Genomic DNA, 27,817 nt, shown 5'->3' with positions numbered 1-27,817 from the left:
AGACTGCGCAGGAGCGGGAAATCAGACGATCAAATATTCCGGGAGGGGAAAGCAACCGGAGATGGAGCACTGAGAGCGGGAACAAGGTTTAGATGACTTATCTACAAATAATGTAAAAACATTAAGTTATAATAACATTATCTGAAGACACTTTATTACAAAATATGAATTTCAACTCACAACGTTTCGGAAAATTTTTAAGATTACGTCTGTGCCTATAGGGTTTATGGTCTGTGCACTGGTCAGAGTATGCATTTGTAGTAGATGGCATAATTTCCACCTGTACAGTACATTTATTAGCAAACCTTGATGGATCATCACTAATACAAGCAATGAATAACATCTACTTCACTCTCATTTATTTCAAAACTAGACAGCAGTAGGTTGATCTTTTATCTGCTTTTGCTGTATTTGTTTAGAAACAGAACTGCTAGTTATTTACAATATCACGTGGGGTGGAGCCTTGCGGTCAAAACATCAACAACTGTTCGTGACGTGTACATGTTCTGCCACTGTGAGTGGTGGAGTTGGTGACGCTGAAGCGGAAGTCAATTTGGCGCCCTTTGGGCTAGACGAGTCAGGCGGGATTTTTGGAAAACTGAACCCAAACTACCAGTGTACCCAATATACGGAATTATTGCTTAAATATCTGTGTAATTCCTCGTTAATATCTAGGATTTACTTTGCCGTTACATGTTAAAACTTCTTTTTAGTTTCTTTATGCGTTTTGGGCAGCTTGCTAGCTGACTATTTTCCAACTAACTAACTAACGTTAGCCATGCCATCAAACAATAGTCGGATATAGCTAGCTAGCTAGATATTATATTAAGATATTTATTTCCCTAGACAGACAGTTAGATAGCAAGCTATCAACTTTGCCACACAATGACAGTTAGCGTAGCTTAGAGGTTGTGTCTTCTAGAGGGATCAAGGAGAAGAGCTGGTAAGTTGTGTTCTTTTGTTTTAGCTTACTAACGTTACCACATTCACCATTAATCTGTCACTTAACTAGCTAGTTATATATATCTACAGTTGTTGTTTTTCCGGTTAACTGACTACTACTAGTTAGTAGGTAAGTTACCAAAGTACTTAACTGAATCAGAAAGCACCAACTAGTTAGTCACTGCAACTAAAACCACTTAATTATTTTAGGTCAGTGAAATTATGGCTGGTGTCGTTGCTATGGCATCTGTCATTGAAGATTTTGAAACTCAGGTATGTCCAACCAAATTCCATCTGTCTACAGAAGCCTGTGTCAACGCATTGGATTTTTTTTTTTAATTGCATAGTTTTAATAATTGAAAGCGTAATCATCTCACCTTGTTTTATAGCCATGCTCTAGATCAAACACAGATGCCCATGCTCCTCCTGTCAAGAGGATCACAAACTACTTTTCCCCTGTGGCCAAGCCCATGGAGAAACCCTTCTCCCCACCCAGGTCCAACAACATCATGGATTACTTCAGCCGGAAGACCACACCAGTTAGAGAGAAAGGTAGTACCCCAGAGCAGACTAAGGAGAACCGCCTGGGGCCCCAGCCCTCTGAATCACCAGCCAGCCTAGACAGCACTGTGAGGCTGCCAGCCAAGCCCCCTCAGAAACAGGGCAGGAAGCCCAGAAAAGTTGCCCGGCAGTTACAGGAGACTGATGCTGATGCAGGTTCCACTGAGACGGAGGAGTGTGTGGTCTTAGAGGGGCCAGGAGACGGTGAGGGGTCAGATGGCAACGTAGTGAGCAGCAGCTGTGGCTTCCTGGGTAGTGACACAGCTGCCCTGCTGGCCCAGTTCAGTGCTGATGCTGGCATGGCTGGAGACACCTGTGGTAAGAATGACCCTTGCGTGGCATGTCCTGAGAAGGCTCAAAAAGACAATCATCCCAAGGTGGACTCTAAAAAAAGGGCTCCTGCAAAGAACAAGGAAAGTTGCCACAGTTCTCCTAAAATATCTAGAAAAGACAAGGTGACTGTCAGTAAGGCTAAAGCCAAGCAGCAGCAGCAGCAGGAGGATAAGGAAACGGAGGAGTATATGCCTGAGGTCCAGGAGGCTGAGCTCTCTTTGTGTGATGCAAGCTTAGAGGTGAACGTGGGTGAGGCGTCTCAGTTGAACGGGAGCACCGTCACCATCTCCTTTGAGGATTTCCTGCAGACTCAGGGCCAGAGAGAGGAGAAAGTGGGGGAGAAAAGCGGAGTCGACACGGAGCCAGAAGACACGTTGGATGTACCCAAAGCCAATGAGCTTTGTCCCCTGCAGATATCTCCTCGAACCCTCACCATCCAAGCTGAAGTGCACACCATTTCCCCTGGCCACGAGCCAGTCCTGGTTGCAGAGAAAAAGATGGCCTCCATCTTCGCCAGGGAAAAAGAGGGGAGCCTAGCACCTGTAGTGGTGAAGACCGCTTCCTCTCCTCGTCCCCAGTCTAGACCGGAGCTGCCTGCCCCCAAAAGGAAGTCCAACGTGGTCCTGCAGGAGGAGGACCTGGAGCTCAGTGTCGTTGAGTCTGAATCATCCACTCCCAAGTGCAGCCAGACTGAGCGGAAGCAGTTCATGAATGCTTTCAAGCAGCCAGCCAAGCCCGGCAAGGGCCCTGGGAAGCAGCCTGTGGACAAGGCCTTGGGGGAGGCTGGGGAGGGGGCTGCTGAGGAGGAGAACCACTCTGCTGCCTCAACAGAGGAGCAGCCAGGGAAAAATGCAGCTAAGAAAAAAATGCAGAGAAGAGGGAGGAAGAAGGCCTTGGAGCAGGAGTCAGTTCCCTCACCCGTGGCACAAGAAGACCATGTTCCCATGGAGACTGACGCTGTGGAGACAGACTCCCCTTTGGGTTTAGAATCAAACACTGAGGCTAAACCTGAAGCAGAGTCTACCACCTCCACACCAACAAAAGTCAGGAGGTCCACCAGAGAGGCCCCTCGCAGGCAGACACCTCTTGTTGATCCAGTAACCCCAGTGAGGAAAACAAAAAAAGAAAGGGTGAAAGATGTTGCAGCAGTCACAGAGGACTGCCCGCTCCAGATGTCCACCCTGAAGTCAGACAAGTCCAGACACAGGGTGTTCAGAGCACAGATGGTCTGTCCACCAGACAAGACAGGAAGTCCCATCAGGTGAGGGATGGCCAAGATGTCTTTAAGCATAGATTTTAATTGTCTCGCTTGTGCATCCTGTTGGTCAGTAACAGAGAGGCAATAGGTTTGGACATAGATTGACTCGTCCACAATGGAGGCCTGTCCCTAGTCTGGACACTGCTTTAAAGGCAGGACGATACATTAATACAGACAGTAGTCCTTTAGCTTCATGCTGACTTTCTAATATCTAGTTTGCATTGTATATGTTTGACATTTTTTATTTTGGGCATTTCATCTGTTTTGACCTACCTTTGCATAAACTATTATCATTTTATTGTTACCTTGAACCTTCAGGATGAAATTTACCAGAGTCGTCTTTCTAAGCTCTGCATCAAAGTCTGAGGGTGGAACTGATTTTGAGATCCTGAGTCCCCTAGCTACTAAGGTAATTATAGCCTCTGTTTTTATCAGTTGGAATATCAAAGCGAGGTTTTGAATTAGTGTCGTGGAAAATTGTCTTAAGAATAACACTTCTTACAAGAACTTGTAAATTCAATATAGACTTTAATACAGAGTAGTAAAGCTGAGCCGGTCCGCGGAACAACAACTGCCTTCCTTGGGCCCCCGCTCTGCTTTTATGCACATACAATACATAGTTCCATCCTTTATGTAAATGAAGTAAAACCCCCTATGCGTTCTGCCACCTTTTTCTTTCAACCCCATATCTGCTTTTAGCTCTAACATAGTAGTGGCTGGATAACGCCCATATCTGCTTTTAGCTCTAACATAGTAGTGGCTGGATAACGCCCATATCTGCTTTTAGCTCTAACATAGTAGTGGCTGGATAACGCCCATATCTGCTTTTAGCTCTAACATAGTAGTGGCTGGATAACGCCCATATCTGCTTTTAGCTCTAACATAGTAGTGGCTGGATAACGCCCATATCTGCTTTTAGCTCTAACATAGTAGTGGCTGGATAACGCCCATATCTGCTTTTAGCTCTAACATAGTAGTGGCTGGATAACGCCCATATCTGCTTTTAGCTCTAACATAGTAGTGGCTGGATAACGCCCATATCTGCTTTTAGCTCTAACATAGTAGTGGCTGGATAACGCCCATATCTGCTTTTAGCTCTAACATAGTAGGGGCTAGATTCTCCTCATATGGATATGAAAATAATGCCTGCATTGCAGGCTTACGCTTGGCATATATTTAGTCATGGCCATACATTCAGCTTGCCTGGCCGTTGCGTGGTTCCTACTTGGGGATGTATGGCCACCTGTTATCTCCACTCAGGGCCAGCTGCCAGTCTCCTCTTTCGCTAGCTAATGTATTTCTATTTTTCCTTCCTTCAGCACGTCTACCTTTCTCCCACATTAGCACTTATAATTCAGCACACACTTTCCAGTATCAAATTTATTTATATAGCCCTTCTTACATCAGCTGATATCACAAAGTGCTGTCAGAAACCCAGCCTAAAACCCCAAACAGCAAGCAATGCAGGTGTAGAAGCACGGTGGCTACGAAAAACTCCCTAGAAAAAACTCCCTAGAAAGGCCAAAACCTAGGAAGAAACCTAGAGAGGAACCAGGCTATGAGGGGTGGCCAGTCCTCTTCTGGCTGTGCCGGGTAGAGATTATAACAGCACATGGCCTAGATGTTCATAAATGACCAGCATTGTCAAATAATAATAATCATAGTTGTCGAGGGTGCAACAAGTCAGTAACACAAGAGTGTCAGTAGAACCATCAAACCCATTTGAATCCTCTTGATCAGGAATCCAATGCATCCAAAAAGAGAAAAAAGGCGAAGAGGTTGGTGGAGAAAGCCCGGGAGATACAGAAGAGTAAAAAGGCCGCAGCGGATAAGGAGGGTCAGAGGTCTTTACGACGCTCCTCCCGGAGCCAGGTCTCGGTCAAGAAGAGCTACAATGAAGATGAGGTATACTACAGTCCTAATGACATTTCAGTTAAAGATTGTAGGTTTTTCCTTACTTGGGAGAAAATGTTCTACTCTCGCTCAGTATGTATTGTGTACTCTACAATTCATGCTCCATTGATAACAACAATTGTCATGTTAGAAATGATGCATGTACTTTTCAATCCACCTGACTATCTTGTTTCCTGTCCATTTCTCCAACTGTGAGACGAAGCACAAGTACAGAAAGGCTTTGTTTCATAGATAACCCGCTAACCCTTTATTTTTGCGAACCACTGGTTTGAGCAGGACTCGGTGGTTTGTGTGGAGGATAGCCAGGATGGCTCTGCTCCGACTGCCAAGGAGAAGGGCAAAGCTCAGAAACGCAGTCTAAATGATGTATTGGGGAAAAAAGCACCTGCCAGCAAGGAGGCCAATAATCCAGCAGGTACTGTATCACTGTTGTTGACATAAGCCGTAACATGATTATAGAAAGAATCTATAATTTGCTCACCCTGAGGTGTTCTGGCTACAGGACGTACACAGGCTGTAGTTATTTTTTAGAAAGGGGATTTTTGACATTGCACAATTTATTTTCAAAGCCTGGAGGAGAAGGGGAAGTGTATTTGTGTAGGGTGACAAGGTGAAAGCCGTACTTTGTTATGATTGTTAATTAAGCATTTCATTGTTTAAAGCATTACATTTGTTAAATATAATTTGTGTTTTGTGCACAAATACTTGATGAAATCTTGTCTTATACGGGCTGAGCACCAATTGCTGTATGATTATGATTTTATTTGGGGTATTTTAAAATTTTTGTTAAAATATATGTATAGAAGGACACTAACATTAATGTTTTGTGTATTTTTTTTACCTTCCAAAGTGGCTCCCATGTTCCTTGGGAAAAAAGCACAGAGGACATCAGTCATATCCATCTTTGATGATTGCAGGTAAGCTTATTACAGACTTGCAGCTTATTACCAATAACACCGTTTGGTCTATATTCAAAAATGTTGCAGACCTCAACAAGACCTTACACCCCAATTGTGGCTCTTACCCCTTTTAGCCGTGATGGTTCAGAGAACTCTCAGGATGATGAACAGTTCCGAGCCCGCAGAGACTTCCTGAAGAGTGGCCTCCCAGAGTCCTTCAAGAAGCAGATAGCCAAAACTGTTGCCACTAATGAGGCCTACGCAGTCTCCTGCTCCTCCTTCCAGCCTGTAGTGCACGTGCTGCAGACCTCACAGGGTGTGTTTTCTCCTTGCTAGCTCTGTCCTTTCCATCCAAGTGTTCTTATTAGTTGTATAAAGGGTGCAACACACTGATGTTTAGATTTTTTGAATGGCTGTTTTTACTAACGTAAATCTTAAGAAACTAATGATGAGTCTGCACTGAGATTTTTATTAAATAATTTGTGTGCCATAACTGGGATTTGAACTGGAAACCTTAGCCTTTTCAGCGTGCTTCCTGTTCAAGTGTTCCCTCTGTGTTCTCCATCTAATTACGTTTTTCTTGTCCCTTTGACAGAGTGTCCTCTCTGGAGTCTACCATGGCCTGTTTCTCCTCGCTTACACTTCCTGAAGGAGCTTCGATGTCAACCATCAAACCAGCTTCCATCCCTCGATAGTTCCACTTGCTGTAAGACTGAGCCAGCCTCCAGAGCCCACACTGAAAGGGTATGTTGTAATATTATTTTACACATTTCATATTTCTGTGGTAATATTCCATGTAATGTTTACTGGTGTAGTTTTGTTTGTTAATCAACTTTAGATAACTGAATCATTTGTTCTGAACAGGGGTCTGGCTGGCGAGAAGATTTCTCTGAGCCCATTCGTAAGCTCCTAATGGGGGAGATCAGTGCATCCAACCCTCGTTTCCCCGTCCAGCGGTTTCTCACACGCTTCCTGGAGAGGCGGACGGACCACCTCCAGCAATGCACAGCTTCAGAGGCAGACCCCGGTACCAAACTCGCCAGCAGTGCCCCAGCATCGACAGAGCCTGTGGGGGGAAAGAGGAAGAGAGTGGAAGAGGGTGAGGGGGCCGTGGGAAAGGTGGCCAAGAAGCAGAGGTCCAGGAGGTCGGAGGAGAAGATCATTGTGATCGACGGGGACACCATCTCCCCCGAACCTGAGCCACCCAGGAGGGGAGGGCGAGGGAGGAGGCGCAAGCAACAGGAGAACGAGGAGATGAAAACACCACTCCCCTCCCAAAAGGACCCTGTGGTACTCCTGGAGGACTCGCCACTGGCTAGCAACTCTGTCAAAGATGGTAAGAGGGCAAATAAGAAATGTAGTTCTCTGTAAAACCTCATATCTTGCCATATCTGTGGTAGCTGAAACATGGCCTTTCAGTTAGATGCTTAAATGTGCTTTTCATAACATTACAAAATCAATTTTTGAATAGTCTTTAGTAACTGCTTTTTTTATTCCACCAGACTCTGTAAAAGAGGATGTGTTGTGGACAGAGAAGTACCAACCACAGCACTCCAATGATGTCATAGGCAACACTGCCTCAGTGCGGAGGCTGCACAGGTAAGGGATTGTGGTTTATCTACTGAATGACTCAACAGAATAGCTCAGTAGCTAGGTGTACTAGGCACACTGCTGGCACTACACAGGTATTACAGATATACAGTACATGGCCAAAAGTATGTGGACACCTGCTCGTCAAACATCTCATTCCAAAATCATGGGCATTAATATGGAGTTGGTCCCACCTTTGCTGCAAAAGAGCCTCCACTCTTCTGGGAAGGCTTTCCACTAGATGTTGGAACATTGCTGCGGGGACTTGCTTTCCATTCAGCCACGAGCATTAGTGAGGTTGGGTACTGATGTTAGGCCTAGCTCGCAGTCAGCATTACAATTCTTCCCAAAGGTGTTTGATGTTGTTGAAGTCAGGGCTCTGTGCAGGCCACTCAAGTTCTTCCACACCGATCTCAACAAAACATTTCTGTGTGGACCTCGCTTTGTGCATGGGGCATGCTGAAACAGGAAAAGGCTTTCCCCAAATTGTTGCCACAAAGTTGGAAGCACAGAATCGTCTAGAATGTCATTGTAAGCTGTAGCATTAAGATTTCCCTTCACTGGAACTAAGGGGCCCAGCCCAAACCATGAAAACAGCCCCAGACCATTTATTCCTCCTCCACCAAACTTGACAGTTTGCACTATGCATTCGGGCAAGTAGCGTTGGCATTGCGCATGATCTTAGGCTTGTGTGCGGCTGCTTGGCCATGGAAACCCATTTTCATGAAGCTCCTGACGAACAGTTCTTGTGCTGACGTTGCTTCCAGAGGCAGTTTGGAACTCAGTAGTTAGTGTTGCAACTGAGGACAGACGATTTTTACGCACTTCAGCACTCGGCGGTCCTGTTCTGTGAGCTTGTGTGGCCTACCACTTTGCGGCTGAGCCGTTGTTGGCCCTAGACATTTCCACTTTACAATAACAGCACTTACAGTTGACCGGGGCAGCTCTAGCAGGGCAGAAATTTGACGAACTGACTTGTTGGAAAGGTGGCATCCTATGATGCTGCCACGTTGAAGGTCACTGAGCTCTCTAAGGCCATTCTACTGCCAATGTTTGTCTATGAAGATTGCATGGCTGTGTGCTAGATTTTTATACACCTGTCAGCAACGGTGTGGCTGAAATAGCCAAATCCAGAAATGTTTTAATGGGTGTCCACATACTTTGTGTATGTAAAAGATATGAATCAATGGCTTTATGAGCTTTATTGAAAGCCCTTGTGTGTTACATGCCATTAATTCAATCAATCTGTCATGTAATTTTGCATAAACCAATCCGTTTGCAGCTGGCTGAGGGAATGGAAGCTCAGAGCTGACCGGGAAGAGAGGAAGAAACAGAAGGAAAAGAAACGGGAGGATAACAGCAATGGTAAGAGACTCTGTTCTAAGATTTTGCTGTTGTATTTTCAGATAGCACTATGACTGTTTGAGCACGAACACATTTTTCCCTCCTTTGAAATAGTTACATCATCCTATATAAAAGTAACTTTTTTTTCAAAGTTACCACAGAGTAAATCTAAAGCAGCTTGATGTTCCCCTCTTGGCCACACAGACTCATGGGACACTGAAGACGGGGACTCTCAGGAGGGGGAAGACTTTATGTGTAACACCCTGCTGATCACTGGTCCCACGGGGGTTGGCAAGACCGCTGCCGTCTACGCCTGCGCCCAGGAACTCGGCTTTAAGGTCTGTTCATTCTTTACTCCACTTGCCTAACACAGCGGTCACCAACCCTTTATGCTTTGTGACCCACTGGTCTCTATTAAAAAGCCGATTTTTATCATGATCTGCATACAAATTTGAATGCACTCACTTTACACTCTGAATCAATCAATCAAATGTATTTATAAAGCCCTTTTTACATCAGCAGATGTCACAAAGTGCTATACAGAGACCCAGCCTAAAACCCCAAACAGCAAGCAATGCAGATGTAGAAGCACGGTGGCTAGGAAAAACTCCCTAGAAAGACAGGAACCTAGGCAGAACAGTTGGACCTGGAGCAGCAGCACAACCAGGTGGACTGGGGACAGCCAGGAGTCATCAGGCCAGGTAGTCCCGAGGCATGATCCTAGGGCTCAGGTCCTCCGGGAGGGACAGATGGCAAGAGAGAATTTGAGAATCATACTTAAATTCACACAGGACACCAGATAAAACAGGAGAATACACCAGATATGACTGAACCTAGCCCCCCAGCACATAGACTATTGCAGCATAGATACTGGAGGCTGAGTCAGGGGACACTGGCCCCGTCCAACGATACCCCCGGACAGGACGAACCAGGTAGGGTATAACCCCACCCACTTTGCCAAAGCACAGCCCCCACCCCACTAGAAGGATATCAACAGACCACCAACTTACTACCCTGAGACAAGGCTGAGTATAGCCCACAAAGATCTCCCCCACCACACGAGCCCGAGGGGACGGAAAACAGGACGATCACATCAGTGACTCAACCCACTCAAGTGACGCACCCCTCCTAGGGACGGCATGGAAGAGCACTAGTATGCCACTGACTCTGCCCCCGTAATATGGTCAGAGGCAGAGAATCCCAGTGTAGAGAGGGGAGCTGGCCAGGCAGAGACAGCAAGGTCGGTCCAGTGCCTTGCCGTTCACTTGCGCACCTCTGGGCCAGACTACACTCAATCCTAGGACACACTAAAGAGATGAGTCTTCAATAAAGACCTAAAGTTCGAAACTGAGATGGGTCTCTCACATGGATAGGCAGACTATTTCATAAAAATGGAGCTCTATAGGGGAAAGCCTTACCTCCAGCTCTTTGCTTCGAAATTCTAGGGACAATAAGGAGGCCTGCGTCTTGTGACCGTAGCGTACGTGTAGGTATGTATGGCAGGACCAAATCTGAGAGATGGGTAGGAGCAAGCCCATGTAATGCTTTGTAGGTTAGCAGTAAAACCTTGAAATTAGCCCTGGCCTTAACAGGAAGCCTGTGTAGAGAGGCTAGCACTGGAGGAACATGATCAAATTTGGGGTTCTAGTCAAGATTCTAGCAGCGGTGTTTAGTTTATTTAGTGCTTTATCCGGGTAGCTTGCGAGTACTGCATTGCAGTAGTCTAATCTAGAAGTGACAAATACATGGATTAGCTTTTCTGCATTTTTGGACAAAAGTTTCTGGTTTTTGCAATGTTACGAAGATGGAAAAAATCTTTCCTTGAAATAGTATTGATATGAGATCAGGGTCCCCAGTAACGCCGAGGTCCTTCAGTTTTATTTGAGACGACTGTACAACCATTAAGATGAATTGTCAGATCCAACAGCAGATCTTTGTTTCTTGGGACCGAGAACTAGCGTCTCTGTTTTGTCCGAGTTTGAAAGTAAAACATTTGCCGCCACCCACTTCCTTATGTCTGAAACACAGGCTTCCAGGGTAGGCAATTTTGGGGCTTCACCATGTTTTATCGAAATATACAGTTGTGAGTCGTCCTCATAGCAGTGAAAGTTGACGTTGTTTTCGAATCACATCATCAAGAGTGGTCATAAAACAGAACCTTGAGGAACACTGAAACTTACAGTTGATTTGTCAGAGGACAAACCATCCACAGAGACGAACTGATATCTTTCCGAAAGATAAGATCTTTGCTCCTAGACAAATTAGGGTTTCCAATCTCTCCAAAAGAATGTGGTGATCGATGGTGTCAAAAGCAGCGCTAAGGTCCAGGAGCACGAGGGCCGATGCAGAGCCTTGGTCTGACGCCATTTAAAAGGTCATTTACCACCTTCACGAGACTGATACATTTCATATACATTACTTATCTTCAGGAAGGCAGTGAGTTGCTGTGCAACAGCTTTTTCAAAAATGTTTGAGAAGAATGGGAGATTCGATATAGACCAATTTTTGTTTTTTACATTTTCTGGGTCAAGGTTCGGCTTTTTCAAGAGAGGCTTTATTACTGCCACTTTTAGTGAGTTTGGTATACATCCGGTGGATAGGGAACCATTTATTATGTTCAACATAGGAGGGCCAAGTACAGGAAGTAGCTCTCTACTTCTGCACCATCGAGGGCATCTTGACTGGTTGCATCACTGCCTGGTATGGCAACTGCTCGGCCTCAGACTGCAAGGCACTACAGAGGGTAGTGCATACGGCCCAGTACATCACTGGGACCAAGCTTCTTGCCATCCAGGACCTCTATATCAGGCGGTGTCAGAGGAAGGTCCTAAACATGGTCAGACTCCAGCCACCCCAGTCTTAGACTGTTCTCTCTGCTACCGCACGGCAAGCGGTAGCGGAGCGCCAAGTCTAGGTTCAAGAGGCTTCTAAACAGCTTCTACCCCCAAGTCATAAGACTCCTGAACATCTAATCAAATGGCTGCCCACCCCCTCTTTTACACCGCTGCTACTCTCTGTTATTATCTATGCATAGTCACTTTAATAACTCTACCTACATGTACATATTATCTCGACTAACCGGTGTCCCTGCACATTGACTCTGTACCGGTACCCCTTGTATATAGTCTCGCTATTGTTATTTTACTGCTGCTCTTTAATTACTTGTTCCTTTTATTTCTTATTTGTATTTTTTAAACTGCATTGTTGGTTAGGGGCTTGTAAGTAAGCATTTCACTGTAAGGTCTACACCTGTTGTATTTGGCACATTGATTTGATTTATGTAGTTTAGTTGGAATAGGGTCCAGTATGCAGCTTGAGGGTTTAGAGGCCATGACTATTTTCATGAATGTGTCAGGAGACACAGGATCAAATGACTTGAGTGTCTCCATTTGATCCTAGGTCCTGGACAATTAAAATCACCCAAAATTATAATGTTATCTGCCATGACTACAAGGTCCGATAGGAACTCAGTGAGGAACGCTGTATACGGCCCAGAAGGCCTGTTAACAGTAGCAATAAATAGTGATTGAGTAGCAACACCTCCACCTTTGCGGGATGCGCGGGGGATATGGTCACTAGTGTAACCAGGAGGAGAGGCCTCATTTAACACAGTAAATTCATCAGGCTTGAGACATATTTCAGTCAGGCCAATCACATCAAGATTATGATCAGTGATTAGTTCATTGACTATGACTGCCTTGGAAGTGAGGGATCTAACATTAAGTATCCCTATTTTGTAATATCTCACATCTCAATATCTTTCAATAATGACAGGAATGGAGGTCTTTTTTTCCGGTTTGCTAAGGCAAACACCGCCATGTTTACTTTTGCTCAACCTCGATTGAGGCACAGACACGGTCTCAATGGGGATAGCTGAGCTGACTACACTGACTGTGCTAGTGGCAGACTCCACAAAGCTGGTTAACAGCCTGCTGCCTGACCTGCACCCTATCTCATTGGGGAGTTAGAGCCCTGTTTATGTTGATAGATAAGATGAGAGTACCCCTCCAGCTAGGATGGAGTCACTCCTCAGCAGGCCAGGCTTGATCCTGTTTGTGGGTGAGTCCCAGAAAGAGGGCCAATTACAAATTCTATCTTTTGGGAGGGGCAGAAAACAGTTTTCAACCAGCAATGGAGTTGACACTCTGCTGTAGAGCTCATCAGTCCCCCTAACGGGGAGGGGGCCAGAGACCATTACTATATGCTGACACATCTTTCTAGCTAATTTACACGCTCCGAATAAGTGCACTCTCTCTTTTGACTCATCACATGCTCTGCTGCTACTGTTTACTGATCTTGTGGCCTAGTCACTTTACCCATATGTACATAAACTCATCAAAAAAAGAAATTTCCTCTCACTGTCTACTGTGTTTATTTTCAGCAAACTTAACATGTGTAAATATTTGTATGAACATAAGATTCAACAACAGAGACATAAACTGAACAAGTTCCACAGACATGTGACTAACAGAAATGGAATAATGTGTCCCTGAACAAAGGGGGGGTCAAAATCAAAAGTACAAGTCAGTATCTGGTGTGGCCACCAGCTGCATTAAGAACTGCAGTGCATCTCCTCCTCATGGACTGCACCAGATTTGCCAGTTCTTGCTGTGAGATGTTACCCCACTCTTCCACCAATGCACCTGCAAGTTCCCGGACATTTCTGGGGGGAATGGCCCTAGCCCTCACCCTCCGATCCAACAGGTCCCAGACGTGCTCAATGGGATTGAGATCCGGGCTCTTCGCTGGCCATGGCAGAACACTGACATTCCTGTCTTGCAGGAATCATGCACAGAACGAGCAGTATGGCTGGTGGCATTGTCATGTCAGGATGAGCCTGCAGGAAGGGTACTACATGAGGGAGGGGGATGTCTTCCCTGTAACGCACACTGTTGAGGATTCGGTGTGTAGCGCTCATTCCTTTGACGATAAACGCGAATCCGACCATCACCCCTGGTGAGACAAAACCGCGACTCGTCCGTGAAGAGCACTTTTTGCCAGTCCTGTCTGGTCCAGTGACGGTGGGTTTGTGCCCATCGGTGACGTTGTTGCTGGTTATGTCTGGTGAGGACCTGCCTTACAACAGGCCTACAAGCCCTCAGTCCAGCCTCTCAGCCTATTGCGGACAGTCTGAGCACTGATGGAGGGATTGTGCGTTCCTAGTGTAACTCAGGCAGTTGTCCCATCCGAAAGACTGCACCCTGGGGCATTTAACCTTCATTTAACTAGGCAAAGGAAAGAGCGGTTCCTACTGGTCTTCCGACACCACTTCCAGCAGCATCTGGTTTCACATCCAGGGACCGACCAGGACCAACCCTGCTTAGCTTTAGAGGCAAGCCAGTAGAGGGATGCTGGGTGGGATTCTGCTGGGTGCCCTCAAGTCTTTTAACATCTGTCTTAACTGTCTGTGTAATATATTAGCTATGCATGCTACTTTGAAGGCAGGAAGTCTAATCTGTGTTATCCTTCTCCAGGTGTTTGAGGTGAATGCGTCGTCCCAGCGGAGCGGCCGACAGATCCTGTCCCAGCTGAGGGAGGCCACCCAGTCCCACCAGGTGGACATCCAGGGGTTCAACGCCCATAAGCCGTGCTACTTCAGCAGCTCCACCGCCAAGCCTGGATCCTCACCACGTAAGTTTAGAAGAAGTTTGCCTTTCTTCTTGCAGCCCAGTGTTTCTTTGAACAAAATAATCTCTTAGGACTGCTTTGATAGAAAGTAGATAGATTTTGATCACTGATAAAAATCTATCAGAGATAAATGGGTAACAAACCTGAGCACCATCTCCCATTGGCCTAAATCTATGGTATCTTCAGGTTACATGCCAGTTTCATTTTACATGTTAGTCATTTAGCAGACGCTCTTATCCAGAGCGACTTACAGGAGCAATAAGGGCAGGAGCAATTCGAATGAAATGCCTTGCTCAAGGACTGACAGATTTTTCACCTAGTCGGCTTGGGATTCAAACCAGCGACCTTTCGGTTACTGGCCCAACTGTCTTAACCGCTATGCTACCTGCCGCCAGTTTCTTGAGTTATGTGACCCATAGTGTATAAAGTATTATTCCTAAAGATCCAGGTTGACAGGTGATGATTCTGCTGTCCATCTCCCAGGGAAAGTGTACTCTCCTCGAAGGGTAGTGTCTTCCCCCAGGAAGCCCCCCCAGTCCCCCCGTGGAGCCAAGAGGGGAGGCCTGGCCCCCACCTCCCTGACCAACTTCTTCAAGATGGGCCGACCTGGTCCCACCAACAAGGAACGTGCCAGCCAAGACCAGAAGCAACCAACCGGTTAGAATGAATTCCTTGTCCTTCTTCCTCCCTAGCTTGAGGTTTCTGTCAGTCAGGTGTTAAACAGTCTAGGTCCTAAATTAAACACAGCAGGGAAGCTTTATTCCCTTCAGTTACTATTTTGGATAAACCCTAGTCTAGTCTGCATACACACGTCAGAACTAAATATCACTGTTATTCTCTTCCAGCTGTTCCCAAGAAGACCAGTAAAGCCAAGGAGAGTTCCAGTAAGACTGAAGAGCCTCAGAACGGGCCAGCAGCAGCAGCCAACAGCAAGGACTCCTCCTCCAGTGAAGAGCAGAGCAAGAAGACAGCCACGTCACTCATTCTCTTTGAGGAGGTGGATGTCGTCTTCGACGACGACTCTGGGTTCCTGGCTGCCATCAAAACGTTCATGACCACCACCAAGAGACCAGTGATCCTCACCACCAGTGGTGAGTGGGGGAGCAATCCACATTTCATCGTGGAAGACTAAGTTGTGGTTCATGGTTGTATGTTTGTACACTGTGTCAAATGAATAGCACAGACCAGAAGGTGGAATGCACTGTGAGTTGAACGTGTTTCTCTCTTCTAGATCCCACCTTCAGTACCATGTTTGATGGCTACTTTGAGGAGATCCATTTCAAAACCCCCTCAGTGGTAAGAAAACCAATAAACTACAAACCTATTTTTATTTTTTTTGCAGGATGTTTTGTTGTCATGTACTCAACAGAGTAACGTTGAAGGTATATTTTAAGCATGCTTTCTAGTTGCACAGGAAGAATGTTCATTTTATAATAGGAAACTTGTATTGTCATTTGCGTATGTTAGTGTGTAACTCCTTCATACAGGTGCATGAGTGTGTGTGTGGTTGTAACACCTCTCTTTCTCCTATACAGGTGAATGTGGGGAGCTACCTGCAGCTGCTGTGCCTGGCTGAGAACATGCGTACGGACGCCCGCGACGTCTCCTCTCTGCTCCACCTGAACGGTTGTGACATCCGCCAGAGCCTTCTGCACCTGCAGTTCTGGAGCCGCTCCACAGGGGGGCGGAAGCTATCCCGTCCCCTCCCAGACTCAGCCCCCACAGGTGAGGACAGAGGAATGTTCACTAAATAACTGTATAAACAACGCTGCAAATTAATACTGATGGTGATAAATGTTGTTTTTATGTTGCATATTCAGCGACACATCTCCAGCCAAAGACAGAGGAAACAGCAGGTGGCTCTGTGGTGAGTGAGGGGCTGCCCCCCTGTGACACAGGCTGCACAGAGAGCATGCTGGGGCTGCTGAACATGGAGCCAGAGAGGGACATGCAGGATCTGTTCAAGGTTGGTTGTCAAAAGTCCATCTCTTTCCTCCTTGTTGAGGACACTCAAGATCATTTTTGACCGGTCTCTTGTGGTATGATCTCTCATAATTACAATCCCTATGTCAAACCACCTTCTCAGAGTCACTTTATTATCTGTATGTTAGTGTGGAAGTATTGAAGGTTAACCACAATCTATTGTCTCCTCAGAGCCAGTCCACAGTGGAGCCAGGTTGCTGGGAGCTGCTGACCACCAGCAAGAGGAGAGGAATGGACCTGCTCTACTCCAACATGGAGGCCCTGCTTCCCCTACCCACCACACACCTCACTGTCACAACCCACAGGTGGCCACAGGAAGTGAGCAACCGGACACAGGAAGAGTCCAGCGCTGATCCACAGGAAGTAGCCACTAGTTTGAATAGTATAAAGCCAGAGATTGATCCACCACTACCACCTCAGACTGAGGTTGATCCACTGCCCCACCCCAGGCTCCAGCAGTTGGCAGAGGGGTCAGAGACAGACGGGAGCCCGGTGAAGGTGTCCTCTAGAATGAAGAAGAAGAAAAAGAAGCAGCTGGGTACCCGAGGGGACCTGGACCCCTTTCACTCAGACTCTGATTCCGACGATGCCTTCCTCTCCCTCCACACTAAACCACCTCCCAACCCCCCTCAGACACAGACGGAAGGGGAGGACAGTCAGGACGATTCTACCAGCAACAAGGTTGAACTAGAATCTGTGAAGGCTAGAGAGGAAGAGGTAAAGGAGAAGGCCCCTGCCCCGGTGAGGATGAGGGTGCCGCTCACCCCGGAGCAGAGGATGAAAAGTGAGCCTGTGTCCCACTGCCTGGGGTCCCTGGCAGAGTTCCTCGACCACATGTCCCTCCTGGACTCCTCCCTTTGCCTCCACACCTCACCCGAAGGTGGCGCCAGACACACACACAGGACGTTCGGCCTGAGAGCCGAGACTAAAGACGGGATGAATGACGAGCCCAGGGAGGAGTGCCATGGAGGGAGCTGGGTGGAGGGGGAGAGAGCGGGGGAGATCCAGGCTGCTGTGGAGGCTCTGAGCTTCCAGAGGTGCAGGGCTGGGGTGGAGGAGGCGTGGGGTAAAGCTCAGGGTCTAGACGGGGAACTGGGGAAGGAGGCTGTGAACGAGCTCACACTCCCTGTCGCCCCGCACAGACAGGGCTTCAGACTCACCCAGGACAGCCCCTGTGAACCAAAGTGAGTCGTCTTGTCTGTTTGTCCTTCACTGTATGGCTTATAATGATCAGTTGGCAGGGTGTTGCTTACTATGAAAAGTATTATGAATTTATAATTTATATGTAAAATATTGTATTCATGTATTAACTATTTATTTGATCAGTGAGTATAATTTTACTATTAAACATCTCAAAGAAAAGTTTAATTTGGTAGATATTAGATAAAAAATGTAACACATTTATGTATTAAGCCCCTTTTACATCAGAAGCCGTCACAAAGTGCATTTTAAGGAATCTAACCTATCCTGTTTGCTGCTGTTGTTCCTCCAGAGTTCTCCAGAGGAGGAGGGAGGTGATGGACAATCTACCCAGCCGAGTGGCAGGGACGCTGGGTAACAGACCTGCTGCAGCCCTGGACTTCCTTCCCTTCCTACGGACCATCTGCCGATCAGAGACGCTCAAGGAGCAGTTCAAGGTTAAACGCAGGTGAGAGGTCAGGGGTTATATGTGCAGAGGTCAGGGGTAAGGTTAAATGGAGGTGAGAGGTTATGGATGTGGAAATCAGTATTAGAGTTAAACAGGCTTTTAGGGGGACACCCAGCTTTGAACCCAAATCTGTCTCATTCTGTATAGATTGATATCTAGAGACTAAGCTGCTCTCCATTCTGTATAGATTGATATCTAGAGACTAAGCTGCTCTCCATTCTGTATAGATTGATATCTAGAGACTAAGCTGCTCTCCATTCTGTATAGATTGATATCTAGAGACTAAGCTGCTCTCCATTCTGTATAGATTGATATCTAGAGACTAAGCTGCTCTCCATTCTGTATAGATTGATATCTAGAGACTAAGCTGCACTCCATTCTGTATAGATTGATACTTACCTACTTTTTAGTTTTTGTCTGTATACTGTGTACAAGACAGCCTAACCAATACTATTAAATCATGTATGTATGTATGTATGTATGTATGTATGTATGTATGTATGTATGTATGTATGTATGTATGTATGTATGTATGTATGTATGTATGTATGTATGTATGTATGTATGTATGTATGTATGTATGTATGTATGTATGTATGTATGTATGTGTGTGTGTGTGTATATGATCATGTGCCTTTTACTGAGTCTGGCCACTATAACATAAAGGCCTAATTGGTGGACTGCTGCAGAGATGGTAGCCTATTGTTTAGAGTGTGGGGCCAGTAACCGAAAGGTTTAATCAATTTTAGAATAAGGCTGTAACGTAACAAAATGTGGAAAAGGTCAAGGGGTTGGTACTATTAAATTACACCCCCTTTTGCTCTCAGAACAGCCTCAATTCATTGTGTCAAGTTGTATGTCCATTGGGTGGTGGACCATTCTTAATACACATGGGAAACTGTTGAGCGTGAAAAACCCAGCAGAGTTGAGGTTCTTGACACAAACCGGTGCACCTGTCACCTACTACCATACCCCGTTCAAAGGCACTTACATTTGTCTTGCCCATTCACCCTCTGAATGGCATGTTACACAATCCATGTCTCAAGGCTTAAAAATACTATTTTAACCTGTCCCCCCCCCATTCATTTACACTGATTTGAAGTGGATTTAACAGGTGACATCAATAAGGGATCATAGCTTTCACCTGGATTCACCTAGTCTGTCATGGAAAGAGAAGGTGTTCCTAATGTTTTGTACACTTTTTAAAAATTATTCAGGCATAATGTAAGGGTATATCATTTTTAGTGCTGGACAAAGGAAGTATATGGTATTTGAGTTAAGCCTTCAAACGGTTATGTCATGCTCTCACTCTGTTAATATAATGGAATAGGGAAGCTGTCAGTTTTAATAATTCAAATTAAGTGGGTCCTTACTGTTAAGTTCATGTTTTAAGTATCCCTATATTTCTGTTATTACGGGGCTATCACTCAGTCAAGAGTGCGGCTGCGCAGGAAGTTAGTTCGTGCATGGACCTAGCCGTGAGTGTAATGGCTACCTTGTAGTGTGTTCATACAGTATAGTAAACTTTGTTAAACTGGAACCTTGTCGTTGTCATTTCGAGTTAACATTGGTAGCAGAGGATGGTTAATAACTACAATGTGCCACCTCGCTTCGACGAGAAGAGCCTTCCCCGTAGCTCAGTTGGTAGAGCATGGTGTTTGCAACGCCAGGGTTGTGGGTTCGATTCCCACGGGGGGCCAAGTACAAAAAAAAAAAAGGAAAAAAAAGAAATAAAAAAAATGGTATAAAATGAAAATGAAATGTATGCATTCACTACTGTAAGTCGCTCTGGATAAGAGCGTCTGCTAAATGACTAAAATGTAAATGTAAAAATGTCGTACGAAAGTTGGAAAAATGAACTTGGAATCTGGACACGGGTTACTAATCTGGACGCGAAAAAGCAAGCACTTGCGGTGGTATTATCGCTCGAGGGAAGAGCGAGAGATACAGCACTGGAAATATCCGTTGAGGATTTGAACAATGATGATGGTATGGGAACTTTGATCAGAGCACTGGATTCTGTATTTCTTAAAGAAGAGAAAGACCGTGACTACGAGGCATATTCAAACTTTGACAGTGTTTCGAGAGATATTTCGGTTGCAATGACGGACTACATCATTGATTTCGAACAAAGGTACAATAGGATGCGCAAGTACGACATGGTTCTCCCGGATGCAGTGTTAGCTTTCAAGTTGCTAGATACTGCCTGTCTAGGTGGTAGGGAGAAACAGTTGGCTTTGACTGCTTGTACTGTACTGACTTTTGCATCAATGAAGTCGGCACTAAAAAGAATTTTTGGTGAAAAGACGTCTGTCGCGCCGTTAACAGATGGAATGCAAGTGAGTGACGGAGCATATTACACTGAGCAGCAGAGAAAAGGCGCCAAAAAGTCACGTTCTCAAGACAACCTGAAGAGGGCGCCATTTCCCGGAACAAATCCACTGGACAAATATGGAAGGAGATCAAAATGTGCTGTTTGTCAAAGCACTTACCATTGGGTTAAAGACTGTCCTCATAAAAATGAACAAGTTAAACTAACAGAGAAATGTAAACACAGATATAGAGCAGTGTAACATTACACTGTTTTCAAATGAATCTGCTTCTGATACTGAGATTTTTATAGTTGAATCCTTAGGATCTGCTGTGATTGATACTGCATGTACACGGACAGTGTGTGGTGCAAAATGGCTTGATAGCTATGTTAGTGAACTAAATATGAAAGAAGTACAAAATATGATTGACACACCAAGCAACAGAGCTTTCAAATTTGGAGATGGGAGAATTGTCCATTCTACCAAGAGAGTTAAGATACCAGCAAAAATTGCCCAGACTAAGTGTCACATTGAAACAGAGGTGGTCCCTACAGATATCCCCTTACTATTAAGCAAAGCTTCCCTCAAGAAGGCAGGGGCTGTACTAGACATAAAAAATGACAAGGCAGTGATGTTTAAACAACCAGTGACTCTTGAACTTACTACCTCAGGCCACTATTGTGTAAACATTTTAGACAAAGACATCACACAGAGTCCATGCAAAAATGAGATTCGGACGGACACAGAGCACATGGAGATTCTGACAGTCACAGAGAACATGAACACAAAAGAAAAACACAAAGTATTGTTAAAGCTTCACAAACAGTTTGGATATGCTACAGTTGACAGACTTCAGAAGTTACTCAGCAGTTCAGGGAATAATGATGATGAGAGTATTTCCATTCTACAGCAGATAGTTAACAATTGTGAGACATGTCAAAAATACAGTAAACCTAAGCCCAAACCAGCTGTTGGTTTGCCACTAGCTTCCAAGTACAATGAAACAGTGGCTGTAGATCTACATGAGTTAGCACCAAGTGTGTGGTACCTTCACATAATCGACCACTTCACACGCTTCAGCGCTGGAAGCATTGTGAATACAAAGAAACCCAGTGACATCGTCAGGCACTTCATTCATTCCTGGGTAAGTGTGCATGGCCCTCCCCAGAAATTGTACAGTGACAATGGAGGAGAATTCAATAATAATGAAATAAGAGAAATGGCAGAGAACTTCAACATGGAAGTAAAGACAACTGCTGCATACAGTCCATGGAGCAATGGACTTCTGGAGAGACACAATCAAACACTCACAGAGATCATGCTGAAAGTTAAGCAGCAATGGATGTGACTGGAACACAGCCCTAGATTGGGCTTTGATGGCAAAAAACTCAATGCACAATGTTCATGGTTACAGCCCATACCAACTAGTGTTCGGGCAGAACCCTAATCTTCCCTCTGTACTGGTTGACAAGCCACCAGCACTAGAAGGGGCCAGTGTGAGAGCATGGGTGGGACAGCACCTGTCAGCACTACATGCAGCGAGAAAAGCGTTCACTGAAGCACAGTGCTCAGAAAGAATTCGCAGGGCTCTGCGTAAACAGCTACGACCCACCGATGACAAGTACGAAACTGGAGACAAAGTGTACTACAAACGAGCTCGACTGTCAAGAGTGGAAGGGACCGGGAGTAGTCATTGGCCAAGATGGTGTGGTGATATTTGTGAGGCACGGAGGCATCATTGTCAGGGTGCATCACTCAAGATTGCGGAAAGTAAATGATCAACAAGATAGAGGGGCTGTTGCTGAGAATCATCCTAATGAAAAGGAGACCGTAACAGACACAAACCTACCAGATGTCACATCCAATGATATGGACACTGAAACTGACACAGGAAATGGAGCAGAGACCTTCAAACATGCCACAGATAATACTGTTGAGCGTTCAAATGAGGAAAACATTCAACAACAGCCACATGTGTTAAGACAACATGGATGTTCCAATCTGAAAACTGGACAAACTGTTAAATACATGGACAGAGAAAGTGGTATTCCACATACAGCAACCGTCATTGGACGAGCAGGAAAAGCCAAAGGAAAACACCAGAACTGGTACAACTTGCAGTACTCTGAACCAGTTACACTTTCTGGTACAACAGGGTCAGCTGACCTGTCACTTGTAGATAATCTCAGAATTGAACCAATGGAAAATCGAGAAAAACAGAATGACATTCAAAATGATGATGTACTTGAAACAAAGGACGTGTCATTTGACTCAGCTAAGCTAGATGAGCTCAGTAATTGGAGGAAAAATGGAGTGTTTGAGGAAGTTACAGACATTGGCCAAAAATGTGTCTCAACAAGGTGGGTGTGTAGCCTTAGAGTCCTTAACTGGAATAGTGCCTAAAGCACGTCTAGTGGCTAGAGGTTTAGAGGAGCTGGCTGCTAAACAACTCCCAAAAGACTCACCGACATGCGCCTCAGAGTCACTCAGATTGCTGATGTCAGTGATCTGCCAGAAAAAATGGAAACTTAATTCCATAGACATCAAATCTGCATTTTTGCAGGGAACAGAGCTGTCAAGGGACATTCACATCCGACCTCCGCCTGAAGCTAAATGCGAAGGAACACTGTGGAAACTAAAGAAGTGTGTGTATGGACTGGCAGATGCATCACTCTACTGGTACAACAAAGTCAAGGCAACAATGCTGAATACAGGTGGAAAACTGTCACAAGTATTGGCTTGATCAAGACTGCAGTGTGACTGGAGTACTTGCCTGTCATGTTGATGACTTCATCTGGGGTGGCTCACAGACCTTTGCTACAACTGTGATTCCACACCTCATCTGTTTTCCAGGTTGGCCGTGAGGAGCATGATAATTTTTGTTATGTTGGCATAGAGTTTATTACAGTTGATGGGACAATACTGATGCAACAGGAGAGCTATATCAAGAATCTTCAACCCATTCACATGGATTCTTCAAGAGCCGTACAAAGGAATTCCCCTCTATGTGGAATTGAAGCTGATCAATTGAGGTCAAAGATAGTAGCCAAGTTGCAACCTAATTTCTCCTAACACAAAACACGCCACTGTACAAACCATTCATGAGGCAAACAAAGTTGTTCGTAAACTGAAATCACAACAAGTGACTTTAAAGTTTCAGCATGTTGGAAAAGATGACTCTTTGAAACGAGTTGTCTTCAGTGATGCTTCGCTAGGGAACCTTACAGATGGAGGCACACAAGGTGGACATCTAATCGTGTTAATGGGTGAAGGAGGAAGATTCTCACCTATCTGTTGGCAGTCAAAAAGGATCAGAAGGGTTGTCCGAAGCACACTTGCTGGAGAAACACTTGGTCTTGCGGATGGAATTGACAATGCGATCTTTCTTGCAACTCTGTTCTCAGAGCTTACCACTGGTGAGACAAAACGGCACATTCTACCTGTAGTTTGTGTCACTGACAACTACTCATTAGTTGATGCTTTGAAGTCAACCAAGTCTGTCACAGAGAAAAGACTTCGTCTTGAGATTAGCAGCATCAAGGAACTTATTCAAGCTCAGAGAATCCAGCGGATTCTGTGGTCGACCACAAAGGAACAGCTTGCTGACTGTCTGACTAAAAAAGGAGCATCCGGTCTTGTGCTCCTACAGGCTCTCAGTAATGAACAGTGGCAGCTTGAGTAACACAAATAAAAACTGTCACACAACCCATTTGTAATGGGGAACTTAAATAATACTTGGACATTTAATTATGTTGTTGATGTTTAATTTGCCTTTAAAGAAAAGGGGGAGATTGTTAAGTTCATGTTTTAAGTATCCCTATATTTCTGTTATTACGGGGCTATCACTCAGTCAAGAGTGCGGCTGCGCAGGAAGTTAGTTCGTGGATGGACCTAGCCGTGAGCGTAATGGCTACCTTGTAGTGTGTTCATACAGTATAGTAAACTTTGTTAAACTGGAACCTTGTCGTTGTGTCATTTCGAGTTAACACTTACATTTGTCTTATTTCACACATGTACACGTTTTTTTGCTTATCCCACCCCTGAGAGTGGGGTCGGAGCCAGGGATCAGCCGTTATTGATGGTGACCCTGGAGCAATTAGGGTTAAGTGCCTTGCTCGAACACATCGACAGATTTTTCACCTAGTCAGCTTGGGGATTTGAACCAGTGACCTTTCGGTTACTGGCCCATCGCTCCTAACCGCTAGGCTACCTGCCACCCTTGATGCATGTTTCCATCCTCACTTGTGTTTCATACCCTAGGCTGTGGGTCTGAGGTATGTTTCAGAATGACAGTAGTTACTTTAATCTAGTTGTTTGTTTATTCCATAGAAACCCACAGGTCAGTGAGGTCACTTATCTTCATGCTCACTCAAAGAATTGGAAGCTTTCCAATTAGATCTAGATTCCTGAGAACAACTCCAGCTGCTGTCGCACACTGCAAAATAATTTATCCAGATAACTTGACACAATACTGTAATCATTTAGTTTGATATGGATGATAGATGGACAGATGTAGTCTCAACAAGAAAGGTTGTGTGCTTTGGGTTTGCTATTGTACCCGGTGGCACCTCTTACGTGTAGTTTAAGCTGAGGGTGGAAATGGGTAGAAGGATATCTGTTTGGGGCTCCCGAGTGGCGCAGCGGTCTAAGGCACTGCATCTCAGTGGAAGAGGCGTCACTACAGTACCTGGTTCAAACCCAGGCCGTATCATATCCGGCCGTGATTGGGAGTCCCTTAGGGCGGCGCACAATTGGCCCAACATCGTCCGGGTTTGGCCGGGGTAGGCCATCATTGTAAATAAGAATTTGTTCTTAACGGACTTGTCTAGTTAAATAAAGGTTTCTTTTTTTAAAGTAAAATGTTAGTCTATGGATAGGATGTGTGTTAGTGCTTTTCTAATCACCCCCAGAATGGCTTTCTCTGTAGCTCGTGTCTATAAAAGTCTGGGGTATGAGGTTGTGTATAGGATAAATATACAGTTGAAGTCGGAAGTTTACAGACACTTAGGTTGGAGTCATTAAAACTCGTTTTTCAACCAGTCCACAAATTTCTTGTTAACAAACTATAGTTTTGGCAAGTCGGTTAGGACATCTACTTTGTGCATGACACGAGTACATTTTTCCAATAATTGTTTAGACAGATTATTTCACTTATAATTCACTGTATCACAATTCCAGTGGGTCAGAAGTTTACGTACACTAAGTTGACTGTGCCTTTAAACAGCTTGTAAAATTTCTGAAAATGATGTCATGGCTTTAGAAGCTTCTGATAGGCTAATTGACATAATTTGAGTCAATTGGAGGTGTACCCGTGGATGTATTTCAAGGCCTACCTTCAAACTCAGTGCCTCTTTGCTTGACATCATGGGAAAATCTAAAGAAATCAGCCAAGACCCCAGGGAAAAAAAAGGGAGACCTCCAAGTCTGGTTCATCCTTGGGAGCAATTTCCAAACGCCTGAAGGTACCACGTTCATCTGTACAAACAATAGTACGCAAGTATAAACACCATGGGACCACACAGCCATCATACCGCTCAGGAAGGAGACGCGTTCTGTCTCCTAGAGATTAACGTACTTTGGTGCAAAATGTGCAAATCAATCCCAGAACAACAGCAAATGACCTTGTGAAGATGCTGGAGGAAACGGGTACAAAAGTATCTACTATATCCACAGTAAAACATAACCTGAAAGGCCGCTCAGCAAGGAAGAAGCCACTGCTCCAAAACTGCCATAATAAAGCCAGACAACGGTTTGCAACTGCACATGGGGAAAAATATCGTACTTTTTGGAGAAATGTCCTCTGGTCTGATGAAACAAAAATAGAACTGTTTGGCCATAATGACCATTATGTTTGGAGGAAAAAGGGGGAGGCTTGTAAGCCGAAGAACACCATCCCAACCGTGAAGCACGGGGGTGGCACCATCATGTTGTGGGGGTGCTTTGATGCAGGAGGGACTGGTGCACTTCACAAAATAGATGGCATCATGAGGCAGGAAAATTATATGGATATATTGAAGCAACGTCTCAAGACATCAGTCAGGAAGTTAAAGCTTGGTCGCAAATGGGTCTTCCAACTGGACAATGACCCCAAGCATACTTCCGAAGTTGTGGCAAAATGGCTTAAGGACAACAAAGTAAAGGTATTGGAGTGGCCATCACAAAGCCCTGACCTCAATCCCTAGAAAAGTTGTGTGCAGAACTGAAAAGGTGTGTGCGAGCAAAGAGGCCTACAAACCTGACTCAGTTACATCAGCTCTGTCAGGAGGAATGTGCCAAAATTCACCCAACTTATTGTGGGAAGCTTGTGGAAGGCTACCCTAAACATTTGACCCAAGTTAAACAATTTCAAGGCAATGCTACCAAATACTAATTGAGTGTATGTAAACTTCTGACCCACTGGGAATGTGATGAAAGAAATAAAAGCTGAAATAAATAATTCTCTACTATTATTCTGACATTTCACATTCTTAAAATAAAGTGGTGATCCTAACTGACCTAAGACAGGGAATTTTTACTAGGATTAAATGTAAGGAATTGTGAAACTGAGTTTAAATGTATTTGGCTAAGGTGTATGTAAACTTCTGACTTCAACTGTATTACGAATTTACATCGCATTTTACTCATTTAGCCGACGCTCTTATCCGGAGTGACTTACAGTTGGTAATGTATTCCAGTAACCCTGTGTGCTGCACTGAAGGCCATCTAGGAACATGCTACAGTATGCCTGTCACTTATCTAAACAATTTTACTAAAGTTTGATAATGTCTTTCTCCCCCCACATTAGGTTCCTCCACTACCTGGATGCAATTCACCTGGGCCTTCCCAAGGACACTCTACAATACCTAGCAGAGGACTTCCCTTGAACTAGAGAGAAGTGCACTGGTGTTTCTCAAATAGGGGGTTTAAGGACATTCAGGTCACCCATTTTGAGGCTTGATGACAGTATGAAAGCAATCATTAGCTGGGTTAATGTGATCCTAACTTGGGTCATATTCATTAGGTACCGAATGGAAGAAATCTGACACAAGGAGGGACTGACCACCTGAGCTTGTTGAATTAGAAGGCTAGTTTTTTTTTCTTATCCCATTGCAAAGCGTTTTGCTACGGTGTGCCCTAATGAATACGACCCCTCAATTGCTACTAAAGTCAATGATCAGAAATCTGCGGATCAATTCCCTCTTGGGACCTGGAGTGAGGTTCATCATGGATCCCTTTGAAGAGTGCTGAAACATTCACCTGTTCAATATGCATTTGTACAGTAATATAAAAACAGGAGTGTGTAAATGTGTATCAGTACGTTTTATAGTTATTGTGGCTTTTACGGAGATGTGCCTGTTTTTGTAGTCTGCTGTGCATTTGGCAAAGTGTTTCATGAACTAATAAATTCAAATGTTGTATGTTGAGA

General features: G+C 44.9%; 1 protein-coding gene across 1 annotated transcript; it reads left to right on the top strand.

The window, feature by feature from the left end:
• LOC106606528 (ATPase family AAA domain-containing protein 5) lies at positions 1-27,817 on the top strand. The gene is made up of 22 exons (XM_082972824.1): positions 1-943; positions 1,153-1,215; positions 1,332-3,097; positions 3,413-3,503; positions 4,835-4,999; positions 5,285-5,423; positions 5,859-5,925; positions 6,042-6,223; positions 6,503-6,651; positions 6,772-7,243; positions 7,410-7,506; positions 8,780-8,862; positions 9,046-9,179; positions 14,316-14,472; positions 14,953-15,126; positions 15,315-15,560; positions 15,701-15,765; positions 16,005-16,194; positions 16,290-16,435; positions 16,624-17,636; positions 17,945-18,100; positions 27,197-27,817. The coding sequence occupies exons 2-22, from the start codon at positions 1,165-1,167 to the stop codon at positions 27,273-27,275; spliced, it is 5,622 nt and encodes a 1,873-aa protein (XP_082828950.1). The 5' UTR covers positions 1-943; positions 1,153-1,164; the 3' UTR covers positions 27,276-27,817.

This window comes from Salmo salar, chromosome 03 (genome assembly GCF_965601325.2).
Source record: "Salmo salar chromosome 03, fSalSal1, whole genome shotgun sequence".
Classification (NCBI taxonomy): domain Eukaryota; kingdom Metazoa; phylum Chordata; class Actinopteri; order Salmoniformes; family Salmonidae; genus Salmo; species Salmo salar.
The sequence above is the reverse complement of the archived record's forward strand: the minus strand, read 5'-3'. Positions and strand labels throughout refer to the sequence as shown.